General features: G+C 41.9%; 1 protein-coding gene across 14 annotated transcripts in view; it reads left to right on the plus strand.

The window, feature by feature from the left end:
• LOC119214513 (neurexin-1a-like) overlaps positions 1 to 16,345 on the plus strand; it is a 206,128-nt gene that overhangs the window by 71,699 nt on the left and 118,084 nt on the right. For 10 of the 14 annotated variants that reach the window (XM_062566562.1, XM_062566565.1, XM_062566563.1 and 7 more), the window contains 4 exons: positions 1,355 to 1,378; positions 2,438 to 2,599; positions 6,803 to 7,244; positions 13,624 to 14,007. In XM_062566562.1, coding sequence (XP_062422546.1) covers positions 1,355 to 1,378; positions 2,438 to 2,599; positions 6,803 to 7,244; positions 13,624 to 14,007 — 1,012 coding nt within the window. The remainder of the gene's footprint in view (positions 1 to 1,354; positions 1,379 to 2,437; positions 2,600 to 6,802; positions 7,245 to 13,623; positions 14,008 to 16,345) is intronic. The other 4 variants (XM_062566570.1, XM_062566571.1, XM_062566572.1 and 1 more) reach the window with 1 other exon arrangement.

Genomic DNA, 16,345 nt, shown 5'->3' on the forward strand with positions numbered 1-16,345 from the left:
GTGTGGCCATGTAAAGATAAATGTAGGCTCCCAGTCATTGTTCATCTTGGTTCAGAGACTCTACACCCACATTCAGCTGCTTTCCTAGGTACAACATCTGTTTACTGGGGCAGCAGAAGCTCCTCTTACACTGCCGGCCTAAGTCATGGGGATGATGAACCCAACTCCCTCTTTGGGGACTCAACTCCAGTGTTGACTAGCTGAGGGAAAGTCCAGCATCTTTGTCCTTTATATCATTCTGAGAAAAATCCACTACTGCCACTACCAGACAATCGGGAGGCTTTCAGACAGACTGAGGTTAGGGTGAAGTTCAGCATCACGATGTGAAGATAATTAGATATGATGATGTTTCAATGGCCTGTAGAAAATCTTTTTTTTTTTTAAATCTGTAAAAAAGTTTTTTTATAATAGTCACAATTTCTGCAAATAATTATGCATTTTGTATTTCATCATAAAGAACCCGTCACACTGTTTAGCCTAAATGCAACACCGCATATTTCTTTCATTTACTCCTAAGGGATAATTGTGACCCACATAAACTGTTTGATATGAGACGGGCATCACGCTTCAGAAAAGTATTGTAAAGAAAGCATCTCTAGTTTTGTACCTGCTCATTTGGTGGGAAACGTTTGTCTTCACCTCAATACCAAAGCTGCAGCTTTTGCATCATCAGCACATTGATTATTGGCAAACCTAAGGATTTGGCCCGCTTTAACATTCACTGCATTCAGGTTGTAAAAGAAAACCAGGCATAATTGAGTGCACGTTCTTTAAGGGAATCAAAATTCCCATCGGTGTTAGGGTGTTCTTCGGTTTTGTTTCTTGGCAGTAAAGGGATCCTAGAGTCCATCAATAAGACCAAACGGAGGTACATTATTGGGTGAGACACAGGAAGTCTGATGCACTGGATCGGTCTCTAGAGCCTGAAGCAAGTCCAGAATAATGCAAATACCAGTACTAGCTAAAAGAACAAAGCTTTACAATGGTTTTAAACATGTGACTTTGCAAGAGAGGGTCAACTGATGTGCTTTAGGAATCAGGTAACGGTGTTGCTCACTTTGGGGATATGGTTCAATAACACCACGAGGAATCGAGGGAATCGCTGGTTGCGCATTGTTTTTATTTCCTTAGACTTCTTTTTTCTTGTTGAACTTATTTTGCCCTTTTACTCTCTGTTACTAACATGCTTCAGAATCAAACTAACATCATTCATGGAATGTGTCATTCTACTAACCAGTATGGGTTTTGCCGTTTAACAATGTACTAACAGTATTGACCATCATATATTATTTGAGTAACAGTCGTTATTCTATTCACAGTTTTTAATTTCCTTTCTCCCCCCTTTTCCACAAAGCACTCAGGCATTGGACACGCTATGGTAAACAAACTACATTGTTCGGTAGATATCATTCTAATTGTTTCCTAGTTTGGGTTTGCCGTGTGTTTCTTTTCTTTCTTTTTTTTTTTTTTTTTTTACTGTAGACGTCATTTACAAAAAAGGGAAATTGCGGTTGGTACTCTTCTGCTTACTTTTCGAATCCTTTTTAATTTCTTGGTTCATTCATTGGTTTCGCCCTCTTTATTTCACTTGTTTCCTGTCCAATTCTGTTTGATCCACCTTTTTAGGAGCATCATTTCGAGCCTTTTGCATCAAGCTGTGGTTAATAATGAGGACCCTCTCCTGCCTGGCTGGCCTGATGCTCTTTGGCTCAGCCAGTTGTATCCCCATTCACTCTGCATGGCATGCACTTTGACTATGTGCTGCAAATGTCAGACTGCCCCATCAATGTGACAGTTAAGCTGTGTTTGTCTCTCGTGCGTTTTTTTTTCTCTTAGTGGTTGCGTCCATACGCTTTTGCATGCATCTGAGACTGTGGCGAGTGTCAAGATACTGATTCCCAAAATGCCAGTCTGTCATTTTCTTTTTGTAGACTCAAAAAGAAAAGACAATTGAATGCATGCTTTTCTCTATCTCCCATACCCTCATCCATTGTCGTGTACTCTAAGGTGATTGTGCTTTTCATAGCATGTGCTCCCTCTCTAACCCAGTAGCCCTTTCTGATTTATTTTGTAGATCTGCTGAACGTACTAATATGGAATTAATAGTTTAACTAACAAAGATAACATTTTACTAACACCATTTTTGTGTCTGCTAATGTACTTTAAGTTGCAGTAGGGGCAATACTAACACTGTAGTATGGGCACATTACTAACACTAGAATAGCATTCCTTTGAAGGCTTGCAGTCTTCCAACTAATCTAACTGGACAAAATAAAAATAAAAAAACAAGAAAAAAGACAATGAAAACAGACATGAAAATGGGTTTAAGAAGCACTTAGGGAAGCGTGTCGTAGACAACGAGAAGGAAAGGCAATAACATTGCAGTACATAGGCTTTCTGAGTATAGCGTGTCTTTTCCCTGTGCTTTGTTGTCTAGGTAACAATATCCGTGGATGGGATTCTGACAACCACGGGATATACACAAGAAGACTACACCATGCTGGGCTCTGATGACTTTTTCTATGTTGGAGGGAGTCCTAGCACAGCTGACCTGCCTGGATCTCCAGTTAGCAACAACTTCATGGGCTGCCTCAAGGAGGTAAACACTCTCAGGCTGCTGGGTGACAGGAGATGACTGGCTTCACCTCAGGCCTCCGAACAGACCATTTCTACCCACACACTGACCTTATCTCATCCTTTACACTTAAGTTTGTGTCTCCTCTTTCCCTCACATATTCTCACACAAACTTTATTTTTCCTCTACCACCCCCTCAGTGTGCTCATAGCACACACACACACACACACACACATTAACGTCTTGGTGTCTGGTGTTCTTGGAGTGGAATTCACCACAAACTTTGTACAGCTCCGTCAGGTGCACTTCAAAGAGGAGCAGTGATCATGGGATCAGGCAGTTGAATTTTCATGAGCAGTCAGGCAGCTGACACACTTAAAACCTTACAATTTTACCACTTGGGAAAGGATTTTAGACCGCTTACCTAACGACTTATCGGAATACTATTATGTTTGGTTTGGTGTTGTAGTGTGTCTGGTGACATTGTGCTTTCCTTGAAAAAAAAGAATCAACGTGCAAGTACATCACTGTTTTACATAGATACTTTTAAGGTGTTGTATTCAATTTGGCAGGTTATGTATATTTGATGCTCCACTATGTAGTGGCCCGTCTGGCTTGGACTTAATAACCCGCCCTTTTGTTTGTATGTTCCCGTATTCTACTATAGAAGGGTATGTATTAGTACTTTGTACTTTTATTCCAGCTGAGCGGTTTTTTATATATATATATCAAATCAATTGCTGCTTAATAGCCATTTTGACCTAAATTATATATTTCACAAGCCACCAAGGATATACAAAAATATAAAGCAGGAGTAAGTACTGCGAAACAATGTATCTATTCTATCTTTACACTTCAAAAAGCGGTTTCTCCTTCCCGCTGTGTCTTTCCCTTTGCTTTCTTCTTCTTGTCCTGCTTCTGTGGTTTCCTACATTTGACCCCTCACCTGAAGCGCCGGCTGTCGTTCTCTGCAATCCTCCTGGAGAGGTCCAAGGCAGATCCCTTTAATGAGCAGGCAGGGCATGGACCACATGTCTGCACGCCATGTACAGCTCATTAGAGGTCTGGTTTTGAAGTATCTTATTTAACTACAAGTCATGTGGTGACATAGGGAGTGGAATTTGTGCACCATAAGCATGGCACATTCATCCCGGTGAGCTGCCCTTAATGCTCTTGGTCAGCTTAATCACACCCTCTGCTCTCATTATCCTTAGATCAATGTTTTAAATTACTTGAAAGTATGGCAGATAGCTGTGATAGTTCCCGCAGGATGTCAGGCATAGGATGCCCCCTCTTTTATTTGCTCCTTAACAATTGATTTTGCATAATTTAGTTGTACCAGAAAATGCACTGTAAAGTCTACCGTTTTTTGTAAATTAACTCTCATCCAGCCTGTGACATTCTACAGAATCCCCATCTCAGGACATCCTCTGTGTATGAGGGGTGGTTTATCAGCATGTGGTGTGGGCCCTGACTGATGGGATGTTTGAAGGGGCTTGTTGCAGCATTGGTGTGCAGGTTTTCGGTCTGAGCTGCCACGCCTGCCTGTTGGCTCTGATGGCAAAACAAACGGTGGTGCAGTAATTGCTCAGTTGTCACAGCCCTTTTGCTTGATGACGAATTAGTGCAGCAGTACTTGCACAGCACCATTTGCAGCTCAGAGCGACGGTAAACGGTGCCCTTTGTCTCTGTACCACAAAGAACTGATTTGGTTGTATGGGTTGTGTCTGCTGCTACGTAACTAAGCTCCAGCAGGCACAGACCCTTATCTTTTATTCCTCTACTCCTTCTTTCTGGAGCCTGGAGTCTAGTCAAATTACCTTTCTGTTCATATTCGATTTCTATGAAAACATTCAATTTCAGTTGGATAATAAAATATATCAAGTTAATGTAATATAAGACATGATAATAAAAGCCTGGCATTTTTTGTTTCCCTTTTTGGTGCAATAAAAGTAAATGAAAGCATTTAAAAGAAACATACTTACCTAATTCTAATGCACTACTCTGAGCTCCGTCTACCTGAACAGTTCTGAAAAGATGCGATTCAGTGATGAACGTAATGCGCCACGCAAAGGCAATCCCATCGGAGTTGTCCCTGTTTTCAGGTGAACGCTTAGCATGGCAACAAATGAAGAACATGGGCAGAGTTTTCCACAGCTGTATCTAATTTGATTTGTCCCGTTGAAAGCGATTAAACAACTCAGACTATTTTTCTGTATACATATTATGATAAGGCTGCCTGTCACTTGTTAACCTTATCCGCCAATTAGTTGTGCTGGAGCGTCATTAGCTCTGCTTCTGCTCCCTTGGGAAGTCTGTAAAAATCATACTATTGACAATCTTTGAGATTTAGATTTTTCTATTTGAGTGAGGACAGTGGAATTGTGCTCTGGGTTTCAGGAATCTTGGATGTTGTTCATGTGTGTGTGTGTGTGTGTGTGTATAATATATTATATATATAATATATAATATATAATATATAATATATAATATATATATAATATATAATATATAATATATATATATATAATATATATATATAATATATTGTATATATAATATATATATATAATATATTATATTATATATATATTATATATATATATATATAATATATAATATATAATATATAATATATATATATAATATATTGTATATATAATATATATATATAATATATTATATTATATATATATTATATATATATATAATATATATATATGTATATGTGAGATAAAAAAACAAATACAAAATTATTATTGGGAATGTTACCCCACGTACACTATTCTACCATAGCTGGTGACTTAACACACTTTTTTATTTTTTATTTTTTTTCCTGTGCAAACTGATTGACACATTATAATGAAACACTTGTGTTTGAGAAATTAATTTTGAAATATTGTCACCACACTGATGTTTTAATGAAAAGTTTTGACATTCACCAAAATGTTAATTGCTTTCTCATATGGAAATTAGACGTAACAAGACGGAGGGATTCTCGCCACAACAGCTGCACTTATTGGAGATACTCCTTCATTACGGAGATTGGATAATTACAAAGTTATGTCCGTCTCAAAGTTTTTGTAAGACTTGCCAATTACAGTGTCACTTCTGTTTGATTTGCACACAGTGCGTGCAATGCGCCCTCTTTACCTTTACACACACATTTAGCTCCATCTTTGCCTTAAGAGATATATTTTTTGATTAGCATTCTACAAGATTTATTTCAAAGCAACCTTCTGCTTTGCCTTCTTCGAATACTATCTAATGTGCCTCTTGTGTTGCCTTCATACAACTATGAAGCGGGAGATTAAAGATGAGATTCTTAATAAAATAAATAACTCATCGGTAATGAATCAGTTGGTTAATCGGTCAGTTAATATCTGTATGATAATGATGTCATCCATGGTTAATTTGTATTTCAATGGCATTGTGGGTTATGTTTCTGTAATGGGATTCAAGTGACTGTCACTTGTACTGTGGCACTTCACCACTTGGCCCCTTAAAGGTCACAGCACTAAAGCACTGTATTTACTTAAGCTCACTTAAGCCAAGCCATGTCTGGTTTACAGTGTTCGAAAATACAAAAACAGTCACTTTTGCGAATTATGCAATTTAGCAATACGCAAATTACCGCAGTCATTTGGGAAACACAGTAATCACCTGTTGCAACAGGAACCTTGATGAAGGTTTAGCTCTGTACCTGCAATCAAGACAGAAGTTTAGGTTTATCCCCCTCCATCCCACTTTCAACCCCCAATCCGAGGAGACGCTACCTGATTATTGTAGATCCAAGCCGTCTCTCGCTCCGGTTCACACTGGAGCTAAAGGCCAAAATGGACGTCTGAACTGTGGACACTTCACCCAGAAGGGGTGCACTATGCATGTGTTGTGAAGGCTCCAAGTGAAAAACAAAGAGAGAGGGTGATGTGAGTGACATTTGGTGCTGTGCAGACACAGTTCCCCACTCAAAGGGTTGCAGTGTGACAAAGATGACAAACTGTCCTGATGAGGTGAAATGTCACATGGTCAACGGGTTTTTAAATTCCCATGTTATTAATTATTTAAAGCAACTATACATATGAATTATTAAATTACCTGCAACTATTGTATTCAAACAGCAATAGGGGGACATCTCTCACGTGTGGAAGGAGACCCCAACTGTGTACATGTATGTATGTGTATTTATTTTGCAAAATTCACTTTTAACCTCTACTCCCAATTCAGGTTGTGTACAAAAACAACGATGTGCGACTTGAGCTGTCCAGGATGGCCAAGCAGGGAGATCCCAAGATGAAGGTCCATGGCACCGTGGCCTTCAAGTGCGAGAATGTGGCCACGCTTGACCCCATCACATTCGAGACGCCACAGTCTTTTATAATCCTCAACAAGTGGAACGCTAAGAAAACGGGCTCCATCTCCTTTGACTTTCGCACCACAGAGCCCAACGGCCTTCTGCTCTTCAGTCACGGGAAGCCCAAGCAGCAACCCAAGGATTCCAAGAGTCCTCAGACTCTCAAGGTGGACTTCTTTGCCATTGAGATGCTGGATGGACACTTGTACCTGCTGCTGGACATGGGCTCAGGGACCACAAAGACCAAAGCGGTCAATAAGAAAGTCAATGACGGCGAGTGGTACCATGTGGACTTCCAGCGGGACGGAAGATCAGGTAACTTTTCATCTTCAACATGTCACAAGAAATTGTTGATCATTGTGCCTTGAACAATGGTTAAAACATAAGCATAGATATTATACATGTACAAAATACAATAGCTAATGATTCAATATAAGTTGTCTGAATGTCAACTTTTAGCAGATAACTGTAGCACACCTAATGTAGGAATTCCATAGCGTTCTGTTACGCTGCGTGTGAATATTTGTTTGTGTTTTTGTTATTTATGTGGTCTATTAAGCCGCAGTGGTCACTGCATACATAAATGTTTGCTTGTTTACACCGTACATGTGTGGATGATGATGAATGCGTCTGTAGTCCCAACAACTTGCATATATTCCCTTGAGTAAAACCTTTTCTGTGCACAACCTGGATGAATTATTCAACTGCAACACACATACTTCTGCAAGGTCACCGTTAACTTTTCTGGGAAAATATCTGTTGCCCCGCCATGCCTGATACTACATCTCTACTGAAAATTTGATATGTATTTGCACTTGATGCTTGTTGGAAACTTTTTCAGCCATTCATTAAAATACATATTTGGATGGCAGTGTAGATTTTCAGATGGAGGTACCTATGGAGGCACATTTGTTCTGATTCCAGGGACATATTTGCCATAAAATAACCCGCCCCCCCCCCCCCCCCCCCCCCTTCCGTTGTGTCCTTCAAGCCCTGCTCTGGTTCCTGTTGATTTGCTTATCCAAGCAGCAATTTGTTAGTGTATGCTTAAAGCCAAGGCCCTGCAAAGTCATGCTGCAAATTAGATATACCCCTTGACCATGTTTTCCACTCCATCTCAAGAGGTGGAAATTAGATTAACTGTTTCATTACCCCCAAAGCTAAGTGTGGTCTCAATTGAGCTTAAACGCGGCTGGAATAGCCACAGGATCCATTCATGTGGGTTTTTGGTCTCAGTCTACCTTTTGCTATAGGAATTTGACAAAGAAATCCACTTTTACGTTTTAATTGAGGTGGATGAATAAAGTAGCGAACTGTAATATACATTACTGAGTGTCCTGGATTCTTAACAAATGTGTGGAATAAAAATGCATGTATCAAATAACATCAATCCAAAACATTTCATTACGGTAGACCACGCGATAAGAAATGCTGTCTAAATTAGATTTTGTTCATTATCTGTCAAGTAAGCAGCCATCATCCACCCCCACTCACCCTAATGTGCGCACACACACACACGCACACACACAAAGCTTTTCAACATCTTTTTTTTTGTCAGTGGAGCTTGCTCTGCTCGCTGTTCTCTCTGTCTACTCTGCCTACGTTTCCATGGAAACAAGAAGTGGTCTCTCCCAGGACTGAGACGGTTACTGTGCTGTGCTGAGCTAATGACAATTCAGAATAAGTTTTCTTCCTTTCCTCAAGTCCAAGGCATCAACACTCACATACTAGAGAGTAAAAGGGACGTAACAAGGTCTCTGTAATATAATGTCTTCTCGTGTGAGGAGAGTAAAGTAAATGGTTAGAGTGCCGCACTGTGCACTCACACACTGTGTAACGTAAGACATTTGCAAATCTACCGGCACGAGTGCCATTGCTCACTCAATATATTCAAGCCCATTCCTCTCTGAAAGTATGCCGTCCTCCTAAATCTAAAATATTTCTACTGAAAAGTCCTCATACGATTTCCATTTCCACAGGGAATACCAGATTTCCGTAAATCAAGTGATGCAAAAAGAACTTTCAAACCACCTTTTTTTCCATCTTTTTGTATTAATTTTATTATATCCTACATATTGACAAGTAATTCAGAGCTCTGACATAACGAAATGGTTCGTTTTTAATGAACATTTCCATTTTTGAGGTATCCTGTGTCGTACTGTAATACATGTTTTACCTCTTTGAGACCTTGCAAGAACATAATCAATCCCTATCAACATATGATGCAGTTTTAATACTTAAAATGTGAAGCTCAGTTGTAAATACCCGTCTGTCCTTTGGCATGATGCACGAATAGCTTGTGTAGGCTTTTATGCACCCTCAAACTTTATTTATTGCATTAAGGTAATTTTAAAATATAAGAAAAGAAATACACGAGTGCCCTTGAGAGCTTGAGTCCCAAAACATATGGTACGCTTTGCTTTTCATCTGCGTGTCAGATGTTTTATTAATACACACTGCCAAGCAACTCACTCAAAACCAAAATACAACTTAACTGCCAAACATAATTATCTGCAGCCGGCTCCTCATTGAGAAACACTTCCTGCAGTCGCGACAATGGTCTATAATGATCCCGGCCCTATTTAGTTTAGCTGGCTCCTACTGCAGGAAGCAACCCTGTATATGACCTCTTGCTCCCAGTCAGCATCTTCTAAACTCAATGCATTAGAGATGCTAAGAGACACACTTTGCTTTTAAGTGAGGGCTACATGGACGCGAGTGCTGTGGGCCACTCATCAGAGACATTACACGGACATTGCTCTGTTGAAGCCCCACTTCCTGCCAGGGCATGCAACCCACTACTTCACACATAAACATGCACACGCTTACAGTACACGAGCAGACACATGCACATACGCACACATACAGACAACCCATCCCACCATCTCCACAGCCCACTCACAAGCTTCTCCCTCCACAGAGAATCCAATCACATCGAGAGATTTGGCCGTATCGCCCTAACTGGATTGTAGTAATCCCCTGTCTAACATGTTTTGGGGATGTGTGAGTGGGGTTAGGGGACGTCATGCCAAGTTGAGCATGACTGCTGATGCAGAAAGTGTGTGAGAGAGAGAGAGAGAGATCTGAGCTGTCCTTTGGACCCATGCCTTCACTTTACTACTTATGGCTCAGGCCATAGAGAAAGAGAGGGAGACAGAAACGTGGTTCCAAGTCGCCTAGAATGCTGATCTTCGTCATCATTGTCCATCCTTATATAGTGCCAGCATCAGGATTTCGATCCCTCCTGAGCTGTACACTCACCGGCCACTTTATTAGGTACCCCCTGCTAGTAACGGGTTGGACCCCCTTTTGCCTTCAGAACTGCCTCAATTCTTCGTGGCATAGATTCAACAAGGTGCTGGAAGCATTCCTCAGGGAGTTTGGTCCATATTGACATGATGGCATCACACAGTTGCCGCAGATTTGTCGGCTGCACATCCATGATGCGAATCTCCCGTTCCACCACATCCCAAAGATGCTCTATTGGATTGAGATCTGGTGATTGTGGAGGCCATTTGAGTACAGCGAACTCATTGTCATGTTCAAGAAACCAGTCTGAGATGATTCCAGCTTTATGACATGGCGCTTTATCCTGCTGAAAGTAGCCATCAGAAGTTGGGTACATTGTGGTCATAAAGGGATGGACATGGTCAGCAACAATACTCAGGTAGGCTGTGGCGTTGCAACGATGCTCAATTGGTACCAAGGGGCCCAAAGAGTGCCAAGAAAATATTCCCCACACCATGACACCACCACCACCAGCCTGAACCGTTGATACAAGGCAGGATGGATCCATGCTTTCATGTTGTAGACGCCAAATTCTGACCCTACCATCCGAATGTCGCAGCAGAAATCGAGACTCATCAGACCAGGCAACGTTTTTCCAATCTTCTATTGTCCAATTTCGATGAGCTTGTGCAAATTGTAGCCTCAGTTTCCTGTTCTTAGCTGAAAGGAGTGGCACCCGGTGTGGTCTTCTGCTGCTGTAGCCCATCTGCCTCAAAGTTCGACGTACTGTGCGTTCAGAGATGCTCTTATGCCCACCTTGGTTGTAACGGGTGGTTATTTGAGTCACTGTTGCCCTTCTATCAGCTCGAACCAGTCTGGCCATTCTCCTCTGACCTCTGGCATCAACAAGGCATTTCCGCCCACAGAACTGCCGCTCACTGGATGTTTTTTCTTTTTCGGACCATTCTCTGTAAACCCTAGAGATGGTTGTGCGTGAAAATCCCAGTAGATTAGCAGTTTCTGAAATACTCAGACCAGCCCTTCTGGCACCAACAATCATGCCACGTTCAAAGTCACTCAAATCACCTTTCTTCCCCATACTGATGCTCGGTTTGAACTGCAGGAGATTGTCTTGACAATGTCTACATGCCTAAATGCACTGAGTTGCCGCCATGTGATTGGCTGCTTAGAAATTAAATGTTAACGAGCAGTTGGACAGGTGTACCTAATAAAGTGGCCGGTGAGTGTACATCCTGTAAGTGCTTCTCAAGATATATTATTTGCTGCTGCCGTGCTCTCATGTGCTCTCTTATCATGTATCCATCCCTTATTTGCTTTCCAGACATATTCATCTCCATGTTCCCATCTTGTTCCGTATTCATCTCCTCCTGTTTTTATGCTCCGAAGCATTTGCCGAGACACGTCTACTTCCCCTCTTGGCTATGAACACTGTTCCAAACATAGGCAGCCCCGCGACGTGTGTTACATGTGATATGTGGTCCATGCTGCTAGCCTGGCGATGGCACATGTCCCCATGGGATTGGGTAGTGCCTTCTGACTTAACATAGCTCGACTGTGTTTACACAAATCCTTGCAGCACTGTGACAAGTGAACAAAACACTCGGAGCAGATGCCTGAAAAATGCTGACATCCTTCTATTGTCTCCCACACACATCAATTCAGATTGATGCTTCCTCTAGACTTTGCTGTTAACGGATGCAATAAGAAAACATGGATCTAAGGAGGCCATTCATTTTATTGAGCACTCTTGAACCTTATACAAGTTGTGCAGTGCATCTACTGCCTCTCGTGTGGTTGAGATCCGATGTGACTTGGGTTAAAATACTCCCACAGTTCACGCTGACCATCCTGGTGCTCATTCTTCAGCCGAGCACCCGCTCTATCCAGGGAAAGTTTCCTCGCTAATGAGTTTGATGTACTGAGCTCGTTAGCGATAACCTAAAGGGAGCTGTTCTGGCCGCGTGACGGGTGGCCCTTGCCAAGTGTGCAAAGCTTGGAAGTCACAACAGCTGTGGCTGGGGAGTGCAGGCGGGTAGTGGGTGGCGGCTGCAAAGAGCTGAAGCAGATGCTGCGGGCCAAGACCCCGAAAAAAGAGCCGGAACATGTAAGTTGGACCAGGTTAATCATTGTGCACTTGGTCCTTAGCTGTCGCTCTCAAGCACGCTCGCAAGAAGGAAGGCTCACCTTGGCCGTAGAGAACATGCATAACCGAGATTATTGTTCGTTTAGTCAGAGATTTCGTTCGTTTTTTCATTTTTTTTAGATACAGCATGTTCTTGAAAAAAAAGTTACACTTTCAATGAAAACAGACATAGAGATATGTATCATTATGTATATAACTAATTGTGATTTGTACATTCATGCATGTTAATGGAAGCTGTAATGAAGCTTGAAAGCCCCCATTTAATGTCTAATTTGTCCCTTAAATGTACCAGACAGCCCTCTAAAAAATTCATGCGAGGCTTAAGGCTTGTCTCCCAACATAAACCCTAGAAAAGTAACTTAAAATCTGCTTCATATCGACTATGGCATGCATCTGTCACTCAAAATGCAAATTATGACTTCTATGGCAATTTTATTTTTGAGTATCCTTAGCCTACTATTTCTCTGCAACTACCCCCAGGCAGTGGCCTGTGTGGATCTTCAGCAGCACAGTAAATAGATTACTGGACCAGGGTGCAGGCAGCGGAGGCAGCAACCATTAATTAAAGATCCACAATGGCTCCTGCCCCGAGAGTAACAGATCCATATACAAATTAATCACCCGGTCTGAGGCTCACAGTAAGGCCTTTCCCTTCCACAGCTCTACAGTCCAGTCATGTCCTCTGTTGTTTACCGTACTCCCGATCGAGAAATTAAGCCTGAATGAGAGCGATAAATCATGTTGGGGAAACACACAAACTCTCATTGCAGGTTTAGAGGAAAACAGAGGGTGAGACGGTGCGGGGGTGTGGGGGGGGGGCAGCCTGCAGTCCGTTAATCAAGTTTAAAAAGATGGCTATGATGTTTCTCTTTGTTTTTTTTTTGGTTGGCTAAAATGATGGAGGGGACACCGATTTTTCTTTTCCCCTCTTTACCATTTTATGACCGCTGCTTTATAGATAAAGGAGATTTATTATGGGAAATCCAAGGAAAATGGAGAGAATACTCTTAGGGATCATAGATTGGGCTACTAATGGACTAGCTGTCCCATGATTAATGTGTCTTATCAAAACTCATCAGTCCTTCTAAATGAAGAAAACCCTGACCTTGTCCAGATGGATAACACCAATTAAGCTAATTTCTTCATCAAACCGCTCGTCTCTGCGTGTTTATCTTACATGGCATATTTAGTTTTCACCTTGCAGACACCAATACAGCGTTATGTGTTGATCTGATGAATAACCTCCGAGTTGTTGGTCAAATGAAAAAATAACCGTATTCAACTGTCATTTATTTTTTTTAGGTACCATCTCTATCAACACTCTCCGCACCGCCTACACAGCCCCCGGAGAAAGTGAGATCTTGGACTTGGACGACAATCTCTACCTGGGGGGTCTGCCAGAAAACAAGCTGGGCCTGGTGTTCCCCACTGAGGTGTGGACGGCACTACTCAACTACGGCTACGTGGGCTGCATCCGGGATCTTTTCATTGACGGACAGAGTAAGGATGTCCGGCGCCTGGCTGAGGTCCAGAAGGCCGCCGGGGTGAAGCCCTCCTGCACTAAGGAGCCTGCCAAACAGTGCTTGAGCAACCCCTGCCAAAACAACGGAGTGTGTCGAGAGGGCTGGAACCGCTACGTGTGTGACTGCTCTGGGACTGGATACCTGGGGCGCTCCTGTGAAAGAGGTAGGACTTTGTTTTTGTTTTTTAATCTCTTTTTGTCTTCCCTGCAGTTTGGAAGGCTGTCATTTCCATCTAGCTGGCATAACCTGAATCTGTCTGTGTGAACTGCTGACGGCGCACACAGTGAAGCATTTCTACCTCCCTCTGTATTGTCCACCAGAAAAATAATTATGTACACTTTCGAATTTAGTTATTAGTCCGAAAGGGACCTCCTTTCATGTTTCGTTTGAACAGCATCGCTGGAAAAAAGCCTGCAGGTGGGCTTGTTATGTAGGCTGAACTTGGTTGAAAATCCGCAGCCCTCCGACAGCAAGCTGAAAGTAAAACGAGACAGGAGAGAAATTATGCATGTGGAGACAGCCACCGAGGCAGACGGAATGATTCAGGCATCGTAGAGTGTTCACTGCCGGATGTTAGGCTCTGTGGAGTGGCAGGTGACTGATGCACCACTGAGACGCTGCCGGTCACGTCCGCCATGCACACCGGCCTGTAAATTGCCTGTCTTCGGCTAACCATTTGGCTCATCAAACCACTCGCTCATGACCAGTCCTGGTGCAGAATACTTATCCCCACTCTCCTCCAGAGGGGAGGGATGGGAGGAGGGAGAGTCACACGGGGAAGTCTCGCGACTGGAGCAGGCGTAAACCTGCTCTGCAGAAGTACGTATATCACACGCTTTTTATGGGTGCTCGTAATCTCAAATTCCTCAGTTGTGTTGCGTGATGGTAGGGTTAGAGAGGGTATGAACGTTATAACCAATATTTGTATTTATTAAGACGCCCAATTCGCTTGACGTTACCCGCTAAAAACGTTGGGATAATCTAGTTACTGTAGATTATTTTTACTGTATTTTTATTTCACAGACACTTGATCTGTAATATAACTGAAAAAAGGCAGTCATAAAGCTAGTTATTTGTTCAGCTCAACATGTTCCCACTGTTCTACCTGCTTAGCATTAGCTTGTTTGAGTTTGCGTGGATTTCACATGATTAAAACCTAGCTAGAACAAAATAACAACCAGCTGGGTGATCAAGCCAAATCCTCCACTTGCTAATACGGGCTGCTCTGAGGCAATCATTCTTTTTTTTTTTCAAATTAGAATTTCAAGCTTATTTCCATAATCAGATTAAGTGAATGAATGTTTTCCATCTTTTTCACTAAATAGATTAGTAATATTAACTTCTATTAGTAGCCCAGGATTTGGGTCTTAACACCATTATTCAATAGTTTCTTTTAACTCAATTATAGATGCAGTTTTTGTATTGAATAAATAATAACAAAATGCTTTAGCCAAAGTATATATTCGCTTTATGTTAAGATACTGGTTACAGTACATCAATGTTTACAATATTTCCTCCTAAGTGCCTGAAATTGCACAAGTGGTAAAACTTTTATGCCACAGCCGTGTAGAGAAGACTTTTCATTATGCAGCCTCAACAGAGCGAAGCAGATGAGCAAAAATTCATTAACATATGCATAATCAAGGCAAATGTAAAAATAAAACAAATATATATGACACACTATTATCCCTGCATGATGCATTTAGACGACAGACAGCAGGAGCAGGTTCTCTGAAAATGAACTCCTTTTAGAGTAAAACCCATCCCCCGCAGTCGTCTGTACATATGCTCGTGCTTTTCCTCAGTCCTCAAGTCACTAACCTCACAAAATGGTGTTGCCTAAGTATCCTGTTGGCTTGTAGCGCTTCTCTGGCTGAGATACTAATGATACGATAATGATGAAAACTACTCTGTCAAATAAGTTTAAAAAAAGGCACGAGATACCAGGAATATTTCCTGTAATGCATTTAGTTTATTACACTTGTCTAAACCGCTACAAGTGTTGTCAATGCAGTAATTAAATAGTTGAGGCCAAGGTAGGAAATTAATTTTATTCCAGTGAAAAAGAGAAAATGAATCTCCTTCATCCCTGATGAATGTGTCAGTAAGAGTTGGCTCTCGTTCTCCACATGTGCACTTCCATTCTAGCTAATGAGTTGACAGGAATTAGGCCACAGTACATGAGGGAGATGGAGTGGGCACGGGATACAGATCACTTCAGTAAGATAATTACTTATCCGGAGTGTTTTTGGATTCAAAAAGATATAATCCGCTCTGAATTCATCTGAGAACTAAAGCAGGAGGCATGCAGCTCTGCTTCCTGGGAAGTGCTGCGCGTTACAAAGGTCTCTGCCAGCATGACCTCCGGCAAAACTCTCCTGGTCTCCGGCTGTCTGTACTCTATGTAGGAGGCTAGCATTTGGCGAGAGAGTGAGCGTGAGCAGTGGCATGGAGGATGGGCCGTGGCTGGTTGCCAGCTGTTTTGATGGCTCCAGATTGCC

The sequence above is a fragment of the Pungitius pungitius genome, chromosome 13 (genome assembly GCF_949316345.1).
Source record: "Pungitius pungitius chromosome 13, fPunPun2.1, whole genome shotgun sequence".
In the NCBI taxonomy this organism is placed as follows: domain Eukaryota; kingdom Metazoa; phylum Chordata; class Actinopteri; order Perciformes; family Gasterosteidae; genus Pungitius; species Pungitius pungitius.